At 41.6% G+C, this 23,819-nt stretch overlaps 1 protein-coding gene across 1 annotated transcript; it reads right to left on the reverse strand.

Annotated features, from left to right (window-relative positions):
• Window positions 1-728: 728 nt before the first annotated feature.
• thoc2 (THO complex 2) lies at window positions 729-23,391 on the reverse strand. The gene is made up of 39 exons (XM_070982352.1): window positions 23,237-23,391; window positions 20,584-20,639; window positions 19,488-19,579; window positions 18,998-19,049; window positions 18,803-18,873; window positions 18,367-18,488; window positions 18,118-18,251; window positions 17,574-17,734; window positions 17,301-17,393; window positions 16,882-17,037; window positions 16,179-16,351; window positions 15,767-15,962; window positions 15,640-15,678; window positions 15,356-15,486; window positions 14,199-14,300; window positions 13,126-13,210; window positions 12,428-12,521; window positions 12,203-12,283; window positions 11,987-12,083; window positions 11,677-11,794; window positions 11,370-11,549; window positions 11,085-11,249; window positions 10,579-10,854; window positions 10,207-10,348; window positions 9,673-9,830; window positions 9,145-9,273; window positions 8,903-9,034; window positions 8,594-8,778; window positions 7,956-8,131; window positions 7,461-7,563; window positions 6,906-7,291; window positions 6,550-6,608; window positions 4,982-5,017; window positions 3,129-3,260; window positions 2,806-2,872; window positions 2,574-2,719; window positions 2,306-2,382; window positions 1,678-1,724; window positions 729-1,587 (listed from the first exon to the last, which is right to left on the reverse strand). The coding sequence occupies exons 1-38, from the start codon at window positions 23,299-23,301 to the stop codon at window positions 1,697-1,699; spliced, it is 4,695 nt and encodes a 1,564-aa protein (XP_070838453.1). The 5' UTR covers window positions 23,302-23,391; the 3' UTR covers window positions 729-1,587; window positions 1,678-1,696.
• Between the last annotated feature and the right edge of the window lie 428 nt (window positions 23,392-23,819).

Below are 23,819 nucleotides of genomic sequence, written 5' to 3' on the forward strand. Positions count from 1 at the left end.
TGAACTTCTAAATTGAATTAATTTAAAGTTGAATTCTAGATCTGAGTGGAGATACTCATATTTTTGCATGAACATGATCCTGATGGTGAATTAAAATAACACTGGAACTGAAGCTGAGCAGCCTCTGTCACATCACGGTCACTCATGTATGTTTGCCATGAAAACACCAGGTGAGAAGTGAGTGAACCATTTTCAATGTGTGATGGATGCACAAGATTTAAGCAGAGGATCTGCCCTGTGCTGACAGTGGACATCATTCCTATTAGAGACCGCAGACACCTGCTGTCCTCAGAGGAGTGTTTTTCCTTTTCTGAAAGGAGTGGTTTCATGGAAATGACTTTTTATCTATTGTTTTCTTCAATCGTCATAAATGGGTTTCCATAAACCCCTCAACTTTGTCGCCTGGACTTCAAGTTAATGACGAGAGTAGCAATAGTAAATGACCGGCCCTTTATTAGACCTACATTCATAATAAAAAGTTCCAGTCAAAGGTCTGTAGGACTCCTCACCCAACTGTAGCTGTCAGTGTTCTGGCTCAACAGGATGAACTAAATGTAAACCGAGGGACCAGTGGGAGCTCAAAGTGCTTGTTGCTACCATGAAATCTGGATCTGCAGTTGAAACAGTGAAGGAAATAAAGTCCAGTGTGTATATATGTTTATATATTATCTGTGGATGATCAGCTTCCTGTTTGTGGAGTAAGAGAGAAAGAAAGATAAAAGACATCATCAAAGTGACACACTAGGAAAACTATGGTTTATTGGTTTTTGTTTTTCTTAAAAAAAGCTTACACTCATTGAGTACAGCAGATAAAATCTCCAAAAAGTCATTTTCGAAACAGTTGTATTTGGAGTACAGAGTTTAAGATTTTTTTTTTTTTTGTTGGATTTTTTCTTTACAATTCTACATTTGAATCAAGGTCGAACTGGCATTTTTATAAATTATGTAAAAACCTGATTAACACAAAAGCACAAAAGGACTGTAAGGGACATCAAAAACAAAAGGAAAAAGAAATAACATGATTTCATGTTACTCTCTTTATTATTGTACACAATATACAAACTGGTCCTTTGTATCGTTTTCCTCACTTACGCATACTGTTTTACTCGGATTAAAAGGTAGAGATAAATAAATAAGAATTATCTAAGTATCTCAAATAGGATATGAGGTAAGTGAAAGGAAAGCATGTTAACTCCAATAAAATGGCAAAAAGCAATGCCTGTGACAACATACAAAAGGAAAGAAGGTTTTCAAGCATGAATCCATGACCAGATGTTACCAAGAGACCATTTCATACAGTGACCACTTCTCTAGAATAACAATAATAATAATGTGATTCGGGCTGCACATTGTGCCCATACTGAATAATAAAAAAAGCAACAAAAAACAAAACATGTCAGCATGTTTGCTGTATACTGAAATGGAAAAATAATGAGGTGATCTGTAAGGTGAGATGACTACAGCTAACAACACTTTGAGAGGGGACTTTACAGCAAAACAACACAGGCAGAAATGAGAGTACGAGTTAATAGCGGAGTACGAATGGAGTCGCGGATGTCTTGCAATAAAAACGCAGCTTCTTCAGTTCTGCAGCGGATCAGAGGAGAGAAGATATATGAAATACTGACCACACAGATGTAACGAGAGCGGTTTACAAAGGAGCTGAATGCGTCTTACCTTCACTCATTAGTGCACATTATCTGTGCTTGTCAGAGGATTTATGAGTATGACTGTTAAGGGAAATTAATTAACAAAATCAATTAAGAAAAGACTGAAATGTTGACTGATGTACGGTCAAAAATCTGTTTTGCTGTAGAACAGAGACTAGCCTTGAAGCATCCAGGTTGCTTCTTTTTCACTGTCCAGCTGTGGTATTAAAAGCGTGTGATCCAACACAGGAACATGATGGCAACCGTGGTTATAGGCTGACGACTGATGTACTATTTATGTTTACAAGCAGGTCACGTTGGCAGGCTTCTCAATGTAAAACGGCATCTAATGCAATTTTGAACAGTTACTGCATCTGAGTGCGTTTAGTGACAAAGAACGGTTAAAAAAATTCAGAGGCCATTCTCTCATAACAGGTAGAGGGAAACTCATTTAAATGCACCGAGCACACGCTGAACTGCACAAATGCTTAGTTTTAAAACAAGCTAATTCATCTGTCAGTGATGACCACAGAAGTGACCTTCAGCCAAGCTGGCAACCCCAAATAAATGACTCTGTAACTTTAAATATTAAAATATTCACACTAAACAGTGCAAAACACCCGGGATCACGATTTAGGTGTCACGTTTAAGGATATTGTTTTTTCTCTTCCTTCCCTCCACTGCTGTCCCTCTTCTCTTTCTTTTCAGATTTCTCTTTATCGTGTCTGGACTCCTGCAGCACAAGACCAAAAATACGTATGAGTTACAACAGATCAGTCGTGATGGAAAGAAAGCTGCGAGCAAACAGTGAAAATGCATGAAAAGGTTTTTTTTAGATGAGGTTTGATTAGGCGATGAGTTCGTGTATTCACGGTGTTGCGCTCTACAAACAGATCAGGAGAGAGTGTGACAAACCCAGCTGACCTTTTTGCCTCCAGAGGACGTTCGCTCAGGTTTCACGGACTCTGCCTTCTCTTTACTGGAAGATTTGGATCTTTTGCTCTTCTCTTTTTCGGCTAAAAGCGGAGAGTCACAGGAAGGACTTGTGCTCTTGCTGTTTTTGGAGGAATCTAGGGAGAGAAGATTCAGTTTAGCCCTTTGTTGTGCTGTACTTCCTGGGCAAGTGCGACTTCAGATTTGCCAAGAACAGACGTACTGGTTCCATTCTCGTCCTTCTTGCGTTTGGATTCTTGGCTCGTCTCGCGGTCACTGACAGCATGGTCCTAAAAGAGAAGCAGCATGACATGAGGTACGTCAACAGTGGTGACAGAAACTCCTGACTGTTGGGATTTCATTCACTGACTGACAGATGTCAGCTGAGCATTTAGCAGCTATGTTTGAAAATATGAACCTATCCCATGTTGCTACAGCCAGTCCAGCTAATACGAACACTGACAAACTTTAGAACTAGAGGTACTGCGTATGATGGAGTGACAAAACCCCATTTCCCACAGTGCCGTGGTCTCATTGAATACTGACTCTCTTCCTGTCTTTCCGATCCTTTTCTTCCTTCTTCTCTTTGGATCGGCCTTGTGTGTTGTCTGACTCTTTCTTCTCCATCTCCCTCTCTCTGCTCTTGGACCGGGCTACTGAATTGTAGTTGACGTGGTGCTGTGAAGACAATTATATATGAACAGAACAAGACAAACAAAAATGTGTTTATTTTGTCAGAGGAGCCTTTCTATTGAGTGTAAACGTCACTATGAAAGTATTAAGTTATAGTGTTGGAAATCAATGAGCCACACTGGAAACAAAACAAAGTGAAAACACCTGACTGCTGAAATGTTCTTTGTTACCCCACTTTGATCTAAACAATTACAAATATAGACTGATGATTATATTTCTATCTATTCCTGACATTTCAAGTTCAAACACTTTTGAAGCATATACATATTCAAGGAAAAGCTGGAGACTATTAATGATGCTACGACAGGCCGTTTGTAACCAGCATTGATCCGGCTGACTGACTGTGGTCAGAATTTCATTAATTACATCACTGCAGAGGCACTGCTGGTTCACAGAAACCTCACTCAGCCAAACAAAGCTGTGCATAGTTCCAGAAAGCTACTGAAGCATGAACTCATTGAAGTCCCATGTGTCCAAACTAGCATGATTTTAACAAGTAACACCAAACAAACACGCTGTGACTTAACGGTCCCATCAGTACTGGAGCGTCAGTGTGAGCTCCCAGGACTCAACACTTCAGTGTAACAGCAGAAAGTTTACAGAGAAAATAACTAAAAAATATTCTTTCAGGGAGTAGTCCATAATCTATTACAGTCTGTACAGTGGGCAACACTTTACCTTAAGTTCCCCTGTTTAGCATTTTGTAAGCATTGCATGATCATAAAAACTAGAACAGCCTACAGTGCAGTTGAAAGCATTTGCCAACAACTATAACTCCTATATACACAAATAATAAATGACAACTGAGTAAAAGTAAGCTGTAATAACATACATTTGTTTTCATAATTTAAGTTACAAGGGGGCCTCAAGTAAAATGTTACCACACAGAGGGTATACAGTGTATATTGCTTATGTGGGGATAAGTGACGCCTAACAATGAACATGGTCCAAAGCAGGCACATGCTGTTCAGTGACTGGGATGTTTTTCACAATAACAGAGAGCATTCAGTGAAACACTTTGGTCACACTGGAAGCTTTCACACAGCATCCAACTTCTACGACTTCCTTACATCAGTGAATCACAGAGATGGTGATCAACAGAAAGAAGTGCACGGTGCAGATGAGACCAACACAAACACAGACGCCTTCCATTTGTAATCGTTGCCTACGACGATAAAAGGCCACTTAATATCCTTGAATGGAACAAATCATGATGTAGTTTTTTTATTGAGAATATTAACTTCAAAGCTTAACTACTACTACTACTATACTAAAAACTGATCAAATGACTGCATAATGTGTTGCATGTGGTGACGAACCCACAGAGATTATCACATGACTGCAGTTCTACTGAGCCTCTTTTAACTCCGTATTTTGGTTTTCACATCCAGCAGATACCTCTCTCACCAACCTGCTGTTATCCAGGAAAAAAAACTTTGTCTCCCTGTCTCGAGGATGAGTAAACAAGCGATTGTTTGACATTTGCCACAACAACTTTATAAAGGTGATATGTCAGATGTGGTGGCTGATGTATTTTGACGGATTACCATCAACGTTTATAAAGGTGACACATGAATCAATCCACAGCTACTGAAAATGTAGACAGATGGAGGAAATCACAGGCATATAATGTTATTTCTTGCCAGCATCTGTACACAAAACAGACAATCCAAGAGAAAAATACGAGTAGCAGAGTCAGTTCAAACCTTGGATGTGGACTCCTTGGGTTCGTTGCTATTGTCCTGTAGGGATGAATGGAGATGACAGATGAGCTGGGAGGGGGTGGGGGTTTGGGAGGAGGTTGTCAGACAGCAGTAGAGAGTTGGAGGAAGGGGTGGGGGGTTGAGGGAGTCGGGGCTGGCCGGACCAACAGCATACGTCTCCCTTGACCTCTGACCTTCAAGGACTAAGGCTTTGACAAGGTTATTACATAGAGGAGAGTTCAAAGGCTCAACATCTGGAATGTCAATACTTAAAATAGAAAAACCCTGAGCATATATGAAATAACTGCTTGTCATATAACTACAGACATGTCTGCATTTTCAGGCAGCATAATAGAAAAGTCCTACAGCGCAGCTGGTATTCAATACATCTAAAGTGCAAGTGCTGTAAATAATGTATGTGTATGTGTGTGCCTGTGTGTGTAAGACAAATCACTCAATTCTTATGTGCTTGACTGCATCCCTACATAGGTAACTGTTGCTGTCACTTACAGTTCAGGAATGGATAAGACACAGGGAGCCTATTTCTCTGGTGGAAGGGTAAAATAAAGACCTATCACAAGCTTCCAGTGGTTTGGGCAACGCTCCAGACGATTCAGGCTTCGCCCACTCTTTCCCTCCCTCTCTCTGTTTGTAGGGGCAGGCTTATTTCCTCTGCATTTTTGGCTGATTCAAAACTGCGACATTCATTTTCTCCGTAGATCTCGGGTGCTGGTGGCTCTGATTTTCCATTGAATGCTTGCCAGGAGGTAGTACGACTGCTGATGCCGATGGCTGGTAGCTGTGGGGACAGCGCTGTAGGGGCCGGCGGGACTGACTGGACACGCATCTTGCGACGTGAAGGCTGCATGCAGGCCGTTTTAACAAACGGAGATAGTGTGGGGGGGGGGCTGATGACTCAGCCGCAGCAGAGAGGTGCTCCTACAGCAGAGGGGTTTGCTGGACACCATCCGACTGCGCTGGATCCGGGCACGATGACAGGAAAGTAAAATACTTTACATCACTTTAACCAGGGAATCTTCTCAGCTCCCAAAAACAGGGAAAATAATCTTGGGCATCATCTCAAGTAGTGAAACTGCTCTCGGTGTTGAGGAAAAAAAAAAAGAAAAAACTTTGCCATTGGAAAATGCGAAAGCTCTTGATTTGGAAAGCCATTTTTACTTGAGGTGGATATTATTTTCAAAAGCAAAAAAAAAATCCACGAAGAATATAGAAATGCTTCAAAAAAAAAAAAACTTTCTTCCCAAGGCACACTGACTGCTTTCATTAATATGAAAATAGATAAATATTTCAATATGAAAATACTCAATATACACAATATTCTCTTGACTAAGTCCTTGAGGGGTTTTCTCCCAATTCTGCAAAATAGAACGCTGATGTCCATGGAATGCTTTCCAACTCCCATGGATTAGGTTGGGATTTCCAGGTGCCATGCCTGCACATGTGTGGCAACTCTCCTTGGTGGTCTTCAGGGCTGCTGGAATGTGCAACGGCAGGGAACGCTCCGGCAGATAGAGAAGAAACGGGCACAGCCTTCCTCAAGCCATACTAACCTTAACAGACGAGGAGTGGGATGGAGAAGAGTGACTGTCGAGCTTTCGTCTTTTGTGATCTGTAAAGACAAGGACGAGGAAACGGGTGTTTAACTGGGCTGCGCCACTCAACCTTCAAGAAAAGCCTCCTTTGATACATTCATAATTGACAGACATGTCAGGCAGTGTGAGAACATTCCTGTCTCAAAACGTCCAAACTTTCTGGATCTGTCTTTGATTCAGTGTATTAAAGTTAATGTGCTGAAGCAGCAGAGCATCAAAGTTAAACACTTTTATCGACAGCGTATGCGGTCTGGCAGTGCAGTCGAGATGTTTCCATACTTTCAGTGTAACAGATAACCAGAAAAACTCCTTACCCCTCTCAGATTCGGCTGACTCTGATCTGGGAACTGGTGACTTGAGGGACCCGGCCACAGTGCTCCTGTCTCCTTTCTCCTTGCTCTTGGACTCCTTGATGGCATCGCGGTCCCTGGATGGCTCTACGGGCTCCCCGTTGCCGGCCTTGGCTTTGTCGTCTTTGCTGCTCTTCTCTTCGGCCTTCAATTTCTCCCTGTCTGCCTTGGGGGTCTTTTCCTTACCCTCGCGTACCGCCCGCTCCTCCTTCCCTGCTCTCTCATCTCTCTGCTTCTCCCGACGGTTCTCCGCCTTGGTCTCAGGAGTGCTGCCTGGTGTCTTGTCCTTTTTCTCTTTTTTCTCCTTGCCGCTCTTCTCCTTGTCGTCCCGTTCTTTAACAGCTTTGGTGCTGCAAAGAGACGAATTTTTCCTTTTCAAAATTCTTCATTCAAAAAGTTTCACAAATGCTTCTGCTGATCCTAATATACAATACACTCCCAAAACTTTCAGACCATACCAACTAGATTTTCTTAAGCTTTGTGATAATTTCGTGTCACAGAAGCTTAGGAAAGGCCTACCTGTTGAGAGCACCGTTCCCGTTGCTGGTGGTCAGTTTGGCTGCTGCACTGTTGGCTTTGTTCACTGGCTTTGTGGTCCCCTGAGATTTATCTTTGCCCCGATCTGCAACAAACCAAGTACTGTATGAGCACAGACTTTAATACTCCTCACATGCACATTAGAATACGCAGCTACCATCAGGTGTAAAACAGCAACATATACATGCTTTTGCACACTGAAGAGTTCTTTAATAAGGATCATAATGTTGAGGTTTTATGGCAATCAACCTTTTATACTTGAGCTATACTACTTCTGCTCTGATTCTGTGAAACCAAACACTTACTCAGAGAAAACAATATTGCACAGACAACAAAAGAAACATGGGGATTTGATTTTTACCAAATGTAGTTAAACAACAAATCAGAAACTGAATGATTCTAACACAGTACCATAATGTATCCAGTTTCTTATTTGTAAACTAAGAGAACTGTGTTCCTGTGTTTCTCATCACTCACCACAGTCCTCTGACGTCCCCTCCTCTGTCTTGCTCGTGCTGGTGGCGGGCTTGCCTGTGCTGCCGGGGCCGTTCTGTTGATTGGCAGGGGTGGCACTGCGCGCTGGTTGTTCCTTGTGGTGAAACTCATTCTCAGGGACCATGTGCACCTTCTGGCTTTTCAACCGACCTGAATAACTGTAAGATGCATAAAGGGTTTGCACATGGCAGAGACAAGACCTCACAAGAACTTCTGCGTGTCATACGGTGTAAGAAAAAAAAAAAAAACCCCGCACACAGAAAACAGGAGAACTAATTTAGCTCAGCGCAGCATTTCCCTGCAATTTACCCCCCTTCATACTCAGCTATGAATGAACACCAGCATTAGTGGTGATCAGTATCCACTTAAATACACGCTTCACCAAGAAAAGGATTTTCATTCAAGCTAACTGATTAACACTTGAAGCTCACACTTGTGGGTTAGTCACCTCTTGCCACTCCTAGGTGTCTAAACAAACATTAAAATGAAACATCTAGAAATTCAACTGATTACATAATGCGCACTTCTTCCAGGATCTTCCCATGTTTCCATGATGCTATCATCATATATGTCAACTGTATGCTCCACAGAGAGCTGAACAGCACACAATGCTGTGTTACCCCATTGCTAAGGCATAGAGGTCTGGCCTCTTGTCCTTCTCCTCGAGGCAGATCTTGTGGACGCGGCACTCCAGCGCTTGGCCCAGGTTCAGGACCTTGGGGTAGCAGGGCAGGATCTTGGTAAGCACGATGAGAATATTCCGGATGTGGGTATAATCTCCCGTCTCCAGGCAGTGAACCGAAGCCTGGATGGAGCAGAGGCGGAGGACACAATCACATATAGATTACACACCTTCCACAGAGCTCTGACTGCCATTATCTAGACAGAATTTTTCGAGAAGAAAAATACAATGACGAAGGGCAGCTCACTTTAGTAAGCATGTAGTGCCACTTGTGCACCACATGCCTGAAGTTTTCATAGTCGAGCTGATCTGCTTTGTTCCCTCCATCGAAACCTGTGGCTCTGAAGATGGTCAGGAAGCCGGGGTAATTGACACACTCCTATGGCCACACAATTAAGAGAGACTGATTAACTCTCAACTCACCTTACGTCAGAAATGACTACAAATAATCAAAGTAACAGGTGTAGAGAGGCGGGTAGAAGAGGACACCTTCTCATAAACTGCGCGGTCGCTGTGCCAACGGGTCACCGTCTCCAGCATGCAGCAGAGGAAGCGTCCGTAGCGGTGAGACTCGTTTTCTGTACAGCTGGCCACAGTGTAAATGATAGCAGAGAACACCTGCAGAGTGACATAATGTGGTGGATTTTCTTCAGTAACACGTTCAAACCAGAGTTGCTTGTGGAAAAATCCAAAACTTTTGCCAGACGGTACGTCAAAGCTTTGATGCTAAATATCTCAGAACTGCTCTTAATTGACTGACTTACTATCAAGCTTTAATTTGATGGCATACTCAATGGATTTTTGACACCTTTTATTGTTTAGTGTTAGTTTAATCTACTACTTCCACCACTGTTCTGCTGACTGGACCAAATTAGAGCCTTCATTAATCACATTATTAATTCTCATTCTTCTTTTTCTGACGCACTTTACAGCGTTACGAAGAATGCTGTAAGAGTGTAGTTTAATTAATCATCATCATTGCAAGTGCCTGAGCACGTCTGTATTCGAGTGGCTTACCCTGTCGTAGCACAGGAGGGTGCAGAAGTTGGGCGTCTTCTGCTGGTGGACCAGCTCGACAAAGCGAGCGCAGTACACGGCGTCGATGGAGGAGAAGATGCAGCGAGGGAAGAGACAGAGCTGCAGGAACTTTGTTATGGTCTCGTTCTTTGTGGATTCTGTCATTAAGCATTTAAAGTTGTGTTAGTAACAGAGACAGACAGAATATTTACCTCAAATACTGAGGCTGAGATCAGCTTTGTCTTCATGTCCCTCTTTACTACATTAATATGTTTGTATTGCTGTATTGTGTCTAAATGCAGTTAGAACTAAATTTCTCTTCTTGTCAAAGACATGAATGTTGTGTTCCAAACACACATGTTGTTATAAATCTGTTCTTCTATAAATTCACTTGAGTTTCTGAGATCACTCACACTCAAATGGATGAACTGTTTTCTTCCTCTCAACAAGGAAGCCACAGCATTATGGAAGACTGTGCATATGCAGTGTAAGATGCATCAATCCTGCCACTGGCATGATCATTAGGATACTTACTGGCCAACAACCAGTTGTCTTTCTCCAGTTTGAGGCGGTGGAGAACCCTTTGGACATGCTCCAGCTGCTTCTTCTCCTCCTCCTGCAGTTTTTCCTGCAGGGCGGTGCAGCGCTCCTTCTCCTTCTTTTTCTTATTCATGGGCTGTGTTGGAAGGAAACCAAAGAGACATTCATTATAATTATGCAAAACACTGACAGCTCTTATTCAATAACAGTCTTGCATCCTTTGCATTAGCTGCTTTTGATGAACTAAATGTACAGGAATTCTTCTGTTCCAGTTACGGTAAGCCATATTACACAAGTGCCTCAGTTAATTGTAAAACGTAAAAACAGTCACGAGTGACGTTAAGCAACAGCTGTGGACCAACTCACTATCTCTGGGTTCTCCTCAATGGCCTTGATCTGGACCTTGAGCTTGTTGACCTCACGCTCGTAGGCTGCATGTGGAACGGCCAGGTCATACATTGTGAGGGACCAGAAGGTGGCGTAGAACTGAGGGCGGAGGTCGTCCCAGACCCTGGCCGGATGGAGGGACACCACAGCCTCGTGCACCGGTGTCATCACCTGTTCACAGGCTGCCACATACTTGTGTACCTTCGGCTGCTGCCGGTTGCCCTTCTCTGCTTTCTTCAGCTCATCGTACTTAGACTGTGAGTAGAGAGCATAAAGGGCTTAATTTTCTCAAAAACATTTTGGTCTTTCTTGACCACAGTTTTTTCTTTGCTTGATTTGAAATTGTTCCTTTGTGATAAAATTTGAGTTATTCGCCTAGTAAAAACGTATGCCTGACCATTCTCTTCTTCATAATGACTACAATCTCTCTCCATAACAGAAATGACAAAACGCACACTGAGGCTCAAAAAGAAGAGTCCACTCACCAAAATCTGATGAGCATACATTGGCCGAGACAGGAAGAAGGCAGCATCATGTGGTGTGTGGAACTGGTTGCAAAGGATGTCAATGGAAGGAACGCGCTTGATGTAGTCCTCTGTGCTTAGGTTGGAGGCCAGAAAACCCCCAAACTGCACCAATGTGTCATGACACTGCAGGAAGAAAAATCGTTATATGAGATATGCAAACTGAGGGACGTTTCATTGTTTGCCTTACTGCTAAAAAAACAAAAACAAAGACGGATTAGATTATAATTGAAATTGGGCGCATACCTGGTCATAGAGGTGGCCAACAAGTTTGAGGTGTTTCTCTCCACCCTCTAAGAAAACCACACCGTTCCGTTGCTGGGCCATGAGTAGACACAGTGGCAAGGCCAATTCGTGGTCCAGCAGCACATCCTTCAGACGCTGTGATGATTTCTTAGTATTCCTGATTTGGCCGAAGTACCCACCCTGTCGACAGTATCACATCCATAACTGCACTGCCCTGAGCTCAGCTGCCACACTGGTCCAGGTAGTCATACAAATCTTGCTCAAGAGGCTGCATTAGGGAATAATAACTGCACTTGAGTCTACATACTTCAGCTTTGAGCTGCTCCCCTCCGGTCATGGCCTCCAACTGCTCTGAGGTCATCTCATCTGTGATCTCAATGCCAGCCATTTTCTGCACCACCTCTTTCAGGATCAACAGGTCAAAACTGTGAGGAGAGGAGGGACATATGAAGCAAAGCTCATTTCCTGAAGCATAAAAAGACGCACAAAGTGTGAATTGATTAACAAAGGTCCAGAGGCTAACCTACAGATAACAATGAATTAAAGGTCATCAGTGCTTCGACTCAACATATCCTGCAAACCAGTCATCCTCTTCTTGTTAATTGAGAGCAATTTACCTCTTCCCTGCTTTTAGCTGATTGGTGACATACTGAAGAAGGCCAGCCAGCTCAATTGGGTATTTCCTGAACACGGCTCCGCACAGACTTGCTAGACCTTGGTTTACAAGGAGAACAGGTGTATGTTAGACACTCATTACAACATCAAACACTTTCTCTCCTTTTGCATGCAAATGAATGATGTGACTGCTGTGAGGTAACCGTGAAGCCACGTACTCTGAAGCCATGAGGAGATGGTGGTGTCGTCATGCTTCATCTTCTCCTTCTCAGGATTGGCCAGAGCCTCAATGATGCAATCTGAAGACAGAGTTAAGTGGAACAGCACAGAGAAGGAGAAAGCAGCCCCCTTTACACTTACACCCCCACTGCCTCCAACAACACACTCACTCAATCACCCGCACAGGTCGGTTGCTGGCGAATAAACAGAGCAGTGTAGGATACAGGCCAAGACATCATAGTTGAGGGATGTGAGGTATTTCAAGGAGTCCACCACTGGAACGATGAGGTTGTCGTACCATTGGATCTGTGATAGCATCTGATATACAGCAGGACAGACGAGGCCATAAAACATCACCAACCATAGAGGATATACATTACACCTGACCTGAGGCCACCCAGTAAATGTGCTAAAGCCAGATCAGGGGAGTAAACTCAATTACAGAAGTGGGAGACATGACATTGGCACTTATTAAGACTACTGTTACAGTGTGTGTAGGGTATAAGGATACATCACAGCACAATACTTTGCTCATGTTGAAAGTCTTTCAAGTGTTAATTCATTTCATGCCAAAGGAGCAAGAATATTAATGTTATATTAAAATGACTGCAAAGACCACAAACCCTGCTTAGTGTATCATACCAAAGTGTACAAAGTGATTATTTTTTTTCAGTGCGGCAGGAACACAGTCCCAGTTATGTGAGTTTTTACCAAGTGGCTATTACTCTGATTCATGAATGCATGATGTGTAAGCAGAGTTGTAGGTGTAAACAATTTCCAGAGCAGACGCTCGAGGGAAAACACAACTGGTATACAGAGCGAGCAAGGTGCTACATCTTGCAAAAAGCGGGAATTAATTTCTTTGTTGGCACCATTCAAAATGAGACTGAAATAAAATTAAATAACAGCAAAAAACACTTACATAATCAAAGAGGATGGTGGGATTGCTATGGCTCAGTTTGCCAATCTGCCTTCCTGATTGTTTCACATTCTCTTTGGTCAACCGCCTGGGGGGTGGGGGTGGGGGGTGGGGGGTGGGCAGACAGGAAACAGCAGATTAAAGACACAAGACGATGCAAAGTGCGCTGTATGCAAAGACTGTCAGTTCTGAGAACTTCACAGCAGCTGGAAAATGCTCTTCCAGCTGTCAGCTTAAGATAAAAGCAGTGCCATTGATTTCTTCAACAGCAGAACAGTGTTAGAATAATTACTTGACGAGCACAACAACACAGTTTTCCAAGTCCTGCTTTTAATTCTTATGCTGTCCGTGTTAAACTGTCCTTTCAATACACCCTACCTTCAGATGGCTGGTGAAAAACAATCACTGACACATCTCTGTGTTTCTTACTATCAACTAGCCCATCCTACTGAGTGATTACAAAATTAGCAAATGTGATTACAAATTCAGAGACATAAACCTAATCGTCTTACCAGAGGGTTTTTTTTTTTTTTTGCTTTGGCTTTGTAAGTCATATATGAATATTGGGAAAATAATGGACAGGAATATCAGACGTTGACATTTAATGGAATTTGTTTCTGAAGATTACTGTCAGCAGGGTGAGCCAACAAGTGAGGTGGATGTTTCTGTGATGGAGAAGCAGCAAGACAAATAAAAGATGGCCTTAGTGTTCTGCCGGTAGTGAACCTCTGCTAATAGTGTGGTGTGTTCAAGGCTGAATTTATTTTCCACCCTCTCAAGTGATGGTAGAGTTATGTGTGATACTAGGAAAACACAGAGCAGTATGTTTCGAAAACAAAGGAATGAAAGACATCGAGAAATATCCCAGAAATGTACTTGATGGGAAACAGCTCCCCATTCATTCAAGGTTTACTTTATCTTTTCCAAGTAAAATAACATTCTGCAGATGAGAACAGGACTGAATGAGAAGAAATGAGTAGCACACAACCAACAAGGACACAAGAAGACATAGCAAAAGTCAAGCAAAGGTAGAGAGAAAGATGACTACACAGTAATGGTTCTGTAGAGTGACTTACTTCATAATGTATTTGGCCCTTTCCACAGTTTGAGCTTTGACTTTAACCAACAGCGGATGGCTGGAATAGGTCTCATTCTTCCACTGTCCATATAACCGGTACCTGAGGGAGGAAGCACAATTAAACTGTAGGTTTAGCTTCACAGCACTAAGAAACATAGAAATGATCAGCAGAAGGGAACATAAGAAAAGCAACAAGAATATACAATTAAACAGCTGTAAAAATCCACACAATTGCTCACAGTGAGCTTTGACAACACAGCTGTAATGTAAAACATGTCAGCTTACAAAGACTGGAATTCAAGACGGGGTTCCTGTGTTCCTACTACTCATTCAAAGTATCTATGATGGATAATAAATAATAAATTAAACATGCCAAAAATAAGTACTATTTGGTTAACTGGCTCTAAATTTCTGTTACGGATTACGCAGACTGGCTAGGTGGCCCACGGATAACAATATCCATATTAGCTAAGGCTAACTCAAATAATTGGTTTTGGGTTCATCGGCAAGGACATATGAAATAACTTTACTGTCACTTCAAAAGCATCACTTATTTAGGGCCCTATGATTTCCACAATGCAGAAAACTCGGTGAAGATCTGATCAAGTAATTTACTATGTGTCATATCTGGAGAAAGTGATGGCCCAAAAGCCCAAAGAGCAACCCACTGTGCAATACACTGACAAAGCAGAGCATAACCTGGGCTTATTATCCACTTTCAGTTTGTATCAAATGCTTCCTTTGACAGTGTTGACACAGCTTGGTGTACAAGACAGTGAAATACTCTCCAAAGTGCTACTGTGTTCAATAACTAAAGAAGCGATGCGTTACAGGCTGCGACAAACTAACACGGACAGCTGAAGCAAAACAAAACCTTAGGGAGTGAGGAGTGTCGCTGCTCATCAGCGGTGTGCCGAGACATTCAAACAAAAGGTCTAAAAATAAGACTATGGAATCATTCCGGAGCAGAAAAGATGGTTTGCTAAACAGAAAAGGGCATTTTAAACAATCAAGCATGGTTTGAGAGTTTTCGCTTGTGTGAGCTGCTCTTTCCTTGCCAGCTAGTAAACGCCATCCCGGAGCTCTGCCTGAGGGTTTACGATCAGACAACTCAATTAAACAGTGCCACACGCAGTGAGTGTGTGTGTATCTCACCTGTGCTGGTAGGGAAAGAGTTTGAACAGGCCCCACAGTTCCTCAGACATGCAAGCATTACACTCCATCAGCGAGAGAGAAGGGAGTAGCACCTGGTCTGCAATGCTCAGGAAACAACTCAATAGTGTATCCTGCAATGAACATGAATAAGGCTGTCACAGTAACATATACGAGATAAACTGACAGATCCATTACAGCAAAACAACAGTGCTTTTATATGTCTAAATGCTAGTATAAGGAGCAGTCATGTAGTCACAGACAAAGTCGCTCACTTTCACACTTACCATTTTGTCTTTGACATCAGCTCTGCCATCGTTTTGGTGCTGAGAAACAAGGAGACACCAAATGTGGGTCAAAATAAGATTTAGGCTGTGGTGCACATGTAGTCGTGTAACCGTTACGATTCTGTACCTCTTTCATGAAGGCCTTGCCCAGACGCACAATCTTGGCGAAGAGGATAGGGTCATGTGAGAGGTGAGGGCCCAGGTAGCCAAGCATGCTGAATGTGTCCCTGCGTAGGTCCTCAAAGCTCTCTGCAGGACGAGGGGCCCGCTTGTTCCTCAGTGGATGCAATACACGCCCCCTTGCTCCTTTTGGGAGGCCAGCCCTGTGAAGAACAGAGCAGTGTGTCAGAGCCTGCACTTTCTTCTCATTGATTTGGCTGAGTTCTTCATTTTTATTTTGTACTGAACTTGTATGCATGACAAGTTGGTATCAAGAGGAGTTGAAGAAGTCAGTTCAAACCGTGAAATAAGAGGCACTTGTGCTTGTACTGGTTTAACTATGCATAAGTGGGCAGTAAGTGAAACATTAGAGAAATCACCTTCTGTAAAGAGGCTCCACAGTCAGGTGCACAAGCTGGCAGAGTGCCAGTGCAATGGCCTTATGAGAAGAAGCATAGAAGGAAGGCATCTGGTCCATAATACTCTGGGCGTGGTGCCAGTCCCCAATTCTAAGTAGCGCTTCCAACAGACCGAGCTTCTGGTTATCAGGTGGCTGTGGGTACAGAAAAGAGCAGCAACTGAGTGTCTGTGCATTATTGACTAAACCAAGGTTCAATCACACACTGAATAAGACAATCAGAGCAGAGGAAAAAGAAAAGAGCACAGTGGTGGAATTTGTAAAATCATTTGTATCTAAATATTTATCATATTTTATCGGGTGACAATACAAGCAAATGAGGTAAATAATACTAAGTTTAAATTCACAGGTGATTAGATTTAAAGTTGGTTAGTGTAGGTGCAATTTCCCATAAATTAAATTTCCTTTACATTTTCACCTCACTAAACATTAACTGAAGTGGTATTTTCTTCATTTTACCATTACTTCCTGTCACAATTATTAATGCTGATAACAATTTGCCTTCAGGTGATGCAGAAAAGGCTTTGAAAGAAGACATTTCTGTGCCGTTTCCCTTCCAGTCCTTCTTGAAAATCCTACTTTTTTTCCCCATCCACCACTCTTAATCCTCTTCGCTCTCAATATCCAACCAGACTGACAGCTTATCTTTATAAATGCTTCCATACCTTCTCATTCTTCTCCTCCTCCTTTTCTTTATCCTTTTCTTTGTCTTCACTTTTCTCTGAGGGTAACACAACCATGACCAGCTTGCGTGCAATCTGCTTGGCCTCCGAGATGTCTCGTTTGTGTTCCTCGACAATGTTGGCATCTAGTGGCATAAGCTGGAAAGACAGAGGCAATGAAAGAACTAAGATTTCAGACTTAGGACAAATTACAGATGCTTCATATGTGATGTGGGTGAAATGATGCAGCATTTTGTATTTGACACAAAGTTCTGACATCATAATGATGTGAATACAACTGTCGCATAAATCATCATGAAGACATCACAGGATTACTTCTAGCTTAAGCTTTGCAAATCTCATATTCCCACTTTCTGACCGAGACATGTAAAATTAATTTTAAATAACGTCCTTTTCCTTACATGTACGTAGAGATCTTCTAGCTCGATCAGGTTATGGTGAAGCAGAGCAGCAGCAATGTGGTAAAGTGACTTGGGGGTTTCCTCATTGGGCTCCTGAAGAAAGACATACGAAAATAAATGAATTCATTACCACTGGAACCATCTTGGGGTTAGAGTGTGGGATTGTCTGGACCGACTGATTTCTGCCAAAATATACAAATCTCCGACATGAACATATTCAGATTTGGATTTCCCAGCTCAAGGGTCACTTTATGCTATTGGACACATTCTCACCTGGTAGAATTTGAACTTAAATCCCAGGATGTGGCAAAGGGTGAGCGGCTCGCACATGTACGACTTGATGAGAGACAGGAAGAACTCATCTTGGTCAGATCGACTCTCGTACACCTCAAGGATTATGTCCAATACACGATTAGGGTCCAAGTTGAAGCACCCTGCAGGCAGGAGAAAGCAGGAAACAGATCAGTCAGTCAGTGACCAATATTAATATCATACATGGGTAACAACTTTTAAGAAGGTGTCACAAAGGGCTTCAGAAGAAAATGAATAGTTAATTTGAAACCAGAATATACAGTAAAAAAGCTGAATGGGTAAAGGTTGTTCCAAAACTGGTGCTACTGACGCCAAAGTCCTGACTCTTGTTTCAAGTATGGTCGAGTGCCAGGATGTAAGAGCCAGGCAGGTAGCACATATGGCCCGACGCAACATGCCAAGCACATTCAACAAGACTGAGGATGTAGGATTTGTAAGACTGTAGACACAGACAGAGTAGCGCCATGTTCAATGCAATCACTTTAAGAAAAGAACTGACTGATACCTATGAGGGACTTGATGCTCTCCAGGACAAGGTGGCTCGTGATGTTGCCTGAGAGGTCTTGGCCAAGCTCAGTGATTAGTTTGGCATAGCCTTCATTCTCCTCCCGTAGCAAGTTAAACTTCTGTTGCTTGTAACTGAAGAAATAAAGTGGATACACATTATTAAGCATAATGAGTGTTCCTGGCACACTGAAATACACCTTTTCTGTTCATGTCTGTCTATCTCTACTTAACTGTGCACTCTACTTACAATAATTTCGTCTTTATTTTCACAATCTTCTGATTGAATTGAAGGGCTTGTTTTATAAGTCCAAGAGATTCAAGGGTTTCTGGATCCAGCCTCTCTTTCAGGATGGCCTCTGGAACAAAAAACTGAAATAAAAAATGTTATTAGCTAATTAATCAATTTCAGTAGTTTATTACAGACCTGGATATAAAATCAGTAATGCATCTGCGACACCAACAGACAGGGGTATACACAAACTGACCAAATTTGTGAAATTCTTAAATACCGACTACACATTTCCACATTCAGAGCAATGTCCTGTTTGAGTATATAACTGTGCTGCAACAGCAGCAGTGAAGTGATGCAAGTTTTCATATTTTGATAGTACATATCCCTGTTTAAGTACCTTTTATATTCTATTTAGATTTAAGTGCATAGGAGAAGAAATATCATGACCTACCAAACATGCTCCCACCAGCTGTGTGTAATGGTCACGTTTGTTTTTTTCTTCCAGTGCACCAGTCTCTAAATCTGTGAAAAATATTATTTAAAAACACATTATGATGGTAAAAACATGCCCATATTTGAGTTACTTTCAGTGGAGTACATCAGATACAATAACTCAATGTTCAAATAAAAAAAAAAAAGGATTTACCTAGTATACTGAAAACATCTGCTAAAATCGATGGCATGTCATCTCGGAGTTCCTGAGAGCAAAACAAAATTTAAGTGACAATGTTCAAGATGCAAGATGCAAAAACATGCTGGGACATTTGTTTATTTATCAAATGGAACTCTGTATGTTTCCCAGACTGACAATATCTTCAACACTGGAAAACAAATACATGTAATTTAGCCTTTCTGTCATACAATGACAGTAAGTCACAAGGACCAAAATTTAGAAATTAATAATAACAGAAATATATATTCTTTTAGAGTTTAAAGAAATACTGTTCCCAACAGGTGTTAGAAAAAATAAAAAGGTATTGCAATTTCTGTGCAGACCACTAACATGATGGAATGAAAACAGGCAATAAACAAGGAATAAGAGGTTTGCCTCTTTTTAAACATACAGCACAGGCACTGCTATGTGTTCATTATTTGTTTGACTCTCTAATAAAAAACATTTAAAAAGCTATTTTTACCATCATGTCCCCTAGGACGCTGGCGACAAGATCCAACTTCAAGTTCCCCTGTACAACTTGCCAGCAGAGCTCGTATAAGGCGGCCTGTATATCTGGAGGGGACAGAGACAGACAGGGGACAAAGCCTCAATTATACATGGATAGGTCTGTGTCACCTTGCACAACGAGACAATGCAATTTTCTCCCATTCATCTTTTTAAGTCTTGCCACAAATTCTGAATTGCACTGAGACACTGGGCTTTATCAGACATGCAGTACAGATCACATGTGCATCGCCAGGACTGGGACCACTAATACTTAAATGGATAATTATCACTGATGTTATGTAAAAACGACTTCTCATGCATGTTTGTGTTTTGAACATTTCAGACATTCATCAACTAAATACACTGGAGCAAACATACTGGTGTGACTGGCTATTCTCAAGTCGAAGCTTTACTGTCATATTATGAAAAAGCTATCTGCAGTGTGCCAGTATTTTTGGGAAACTGGAGAATTAAAAATGTGTTGCTTGCTAACAATTTCAAAGGCAACTAAAAATTCCAGGAAACACAGCCCAGTCGTTCGGTGGTGCTTAACACAGAAATTAACAATAATTCAAGAAGATGTTGTTTAAAGGCAAGTTATTTGATATTTACATGTGTTCATGTGTTTAGTTATGGTGACAAATATTTTGTTGTTCCCCTTCGGTATGAACAAAAACAGCATGTTGCAGATAGGAATGTGATATATATAACAGTACAATTATCAACAAACCGGTATAAAAGTATCATACACTGTGAGCTAATTTATAGATTGCAGGTATTTCCATATTATTACATCAATATGACACTTTCGTCTCATCATTTTTGCCAAAATAAACATTCAAATTGTAAACTGACTACAAAGTGTTTCTTTCAACTGACCAACATATATTTTACCAATTTTTTAATCAAACTTTGGTACATAATTTTAAAATATTTCCTTTTTTTACATAGTTCATTGACTCAAACTACCACATTTCCCATGATGGATGTGCGTCTGTGTGTATGACAGGAAAGCTTAAACACAATGACTACAGACAAAAAGACAAGTGGATAACAGAACTAAGACTTACCTCTGATCTCACTTCCATGATCTGTTTTCTCTGTAAGCTCTTTGCAGAGTTGTACGCTATGAAGTGAAGAGACAAAATTCTGGTCAGTCCAGCTACTCAAACATGACAACCTGTAAAACTGCATCAAACATATCTACAGTCACTCTAATAAAAGTTTGAACAGCTATTTAAATTAATGCAAATCCATAATTCGAATTGCCCACACACCAATAAACATCTGGATTACTTATGCTAATACTACAGTGCATCTAAAACATCCCAGACAGAATAGGAAATTAGAATAGAGTACTCCAGAAACTCCCAGGAAACCTTTTCCAATCCGGACATGTCCAGATTGATGGAACCAAAGACATAACTCAAGGCTGTCTTCATTGACTGCTAAAAGAACTTGCACAAAGGCAGACTGATCACGCAATTGGTGTCACCTCCATGTCTTCCTTTAAAACTTACATTTGAACACACCACAATACACCAGCTGACTACCTTTGTCCCCGAACCAATGTGCTTCAACAGGGTGATGGCTAGCGAAAGGGGCAGACTAGTGCTAATGATCCATGGTCAGTCAGAGATGCCCAATAGCGTCAAATTGACATAGATGTGTCAGGGCCCTAAGGTTAATATTCACAGGAGGCTGACAGGCCATTTTCACAACTCCAAGCAAAAAAGTACACAGCAATAAATCAACTTTGCACCCTGGTTTCTTCGACTGATTAATCCCATTGCTCGACTAGCATAAGTGATTGATGACAAACACAGACAGATCCAAATGTCCACAATGTCAGACAGCTTATGGAGAAAAGACAATATTTGGCCTGAAAAAAAAAAAAGTGGTTATGTAATAACAATGTGACACTTTGATTATCAGCACATGGAGACGCCTTTTCACTTGCTACCCCCTATAGAGATGTCACTGCACAGGGCGGCATCCCTGAAGTGACAGGGAGTCTGTCTGGCTTCCTGACATTGGGCGTTAAACCCAGACCATCCAACCGGCAGATTTACAACTGGGCTGCTGAAATGGCGAAAAGGACGTGGATAAAATAATCATGTATTTATCTGCTTTGTAGAAAGGGATATGTCTTATTATAAGTGTCTTATTATTTTTCCCCCAATCAAATAACATTTAATCAGCACTTTATGTGACTCCTGGATTGACTGATTTACAGCTTCATCTCAGCTCCGCACAGCAGCTGAGATTGCATTAAATATGAAATGATTTTAGTCAGCGCACAGAGGGGGATCTGAACCAGAGTCAGACACCACAGAGAGGGAATATTATGCATAATTTAAATACATGCATGTGCATTTCTCTTGATAGGAACAGTTTACTAGATGCTAATTTGTTGTAATAATCAGAAGCTGTTTTCTGTCGAAGTGCTATCAGCCTTAGACACAAGCTTCATGTCTTCATGACTAAGAGAGGAGTACTTTGAGTTGGTGCATCTCACTGCAGGCCTTACTTATATATGCAAGGCCTGCGACCAGTAACAGTAGCTAGCACTGTGGATGAGCCCATTGTGTCTCCGCCTGTATGCGATGGCTGCGCTCAAGAAAATATGAGAAAATCTTAACGCAGCGTCTCCCCTTTTCAACATGATAAAAATTAGCAAACCCCTTCTGCCCTGGGTATTGATTTCGAGATGCTAGGGAAAGCTCCTATGGTGCTTCCTAGATTAGTAGGTTTTGACATTGAGCTGATGAAGTTGATGTTTGATGGTTAACGTTAGCATCCAGTGCATGATTAAGTATGGAAATATAGTTGGCCATAACTATATAACGTTACTCTGAATTCGTGGACGGATTGATGGGTACACAAGTATCTACCGCTAGCTTAACGTTAAAAGACAAGGTACAAGTTACTGTACGTTAACGTTGCAACAACAGTCTCTTGTCCAAGAGATTTCATATTTCAGAAGAGAACATTTATCGGACAAAATTACTAAATGTCGTTGCTATTTTTCATACTGCCATGCCGAGGCAACATAACATATACCAAGTCAGCCGACATCATCGACGCTGTAGCTAACGTTACAGCTAACTTGCTATACCATCATGTCCAGACGTCGTTTCCCTCCACTTGATTACTAGTACTGTTAACGTTACACAGTGCCGGCTGTGAAGAGCTTTTCCACTAACTTTTCATCGATTGTGTTTTGGCAGACAGCATTGGCTGAATACCTGAACTTTGGCACCAAATTAACTTCAATTCAGAAGCTAGAGAGATATTTGAACTGCATGGATGCTAACTAGCCTCAGCTAGCTCTGATAGCCACCGTGTTTACAAATGAAGTAAGTGGGAACGTAAGCTAGTAAATAGCTAGCATGCAGGTAACGTTAGCTACTTAGCTAGTGTGAGTAACGACTCCACTACATAACACGGGTAAATCGACTGCACTTACATTCAGATATAAAGTAGCTTAGATGATTTGCTTATTTTTTCAAATAGCGGCGTTATTTAACGTTAGCGGGCCACTTTAAATGCTTTCTAGCTTGCTAGCGTTACCTCATAGTTAGCTCTAGCAAACACACTGGAGAGACTAGCCTCGAATAGCAACGCTAGCTACGGATATTTTTCATTAGTTAGTTTGTATCACTCAACAGCTGATGAACCACTATAACCTCTGATACTGTGATGAAGTTCGGATTAACTCACAACTCGTGTTTTCCTGATTTTTCCCAGTTCTTGATCCATTCGCTAGGGAGGATAAGTGTCGCCATCTTCCATACACACAGCCCGGATGTCTAATTCATCATGGCACACACAGGGTCAAATGTGGTGGTTAGCCGAACGTTACGTTAGCTGCTGCTAGCTCACTGTTGCGTGGAAGGACACGAGCGATTGAGGGCTTTGTTGAGTTTGAAGAGAGGCGGCGGTGTCATCGTGGAGCACACCAGAGCTCACTTTGCTCCAACTACGTTAACAACTTATTTAAGCAAACTTCGAGTGTCGCAGCTGAACGAGTTAGACTACATTTAACTACCATTAACGAACACAATAAAAACAAACAAACAAACAAACAAAAAACTTGTGTTATATCCAAACAATAGCGAATATGTGCTCGCATTTTACTGAATTATATTGTTGGACAGAAAATATTACATTTGTGAAACATGTCAGTTACGAAAACAGACAAGACAGACAAACTAAAATGAATATTAAGATAGTGTGTACAGCCATGTTCTTAAAATCATCACACAGTCGCAGTGTTTATTCTGTTCATGGTACATCTCCAGAC

This window comes from Chaetodon trifascialis, chromosome 16, assembly GCF_039877785.1.
Source record: "Chaetodon trifascialis isolate fChaTrf1 chromosome 16, fChaTrf1.hap1, whole genome shotgun sequence".
Taxonomy (NCBI): Eukaryota; Metazoa; Chordata; class Actinopteri; order Chaetodontiformes; family Chaetodontidae; genus Chaetodon; species Chaetodon trifascialis.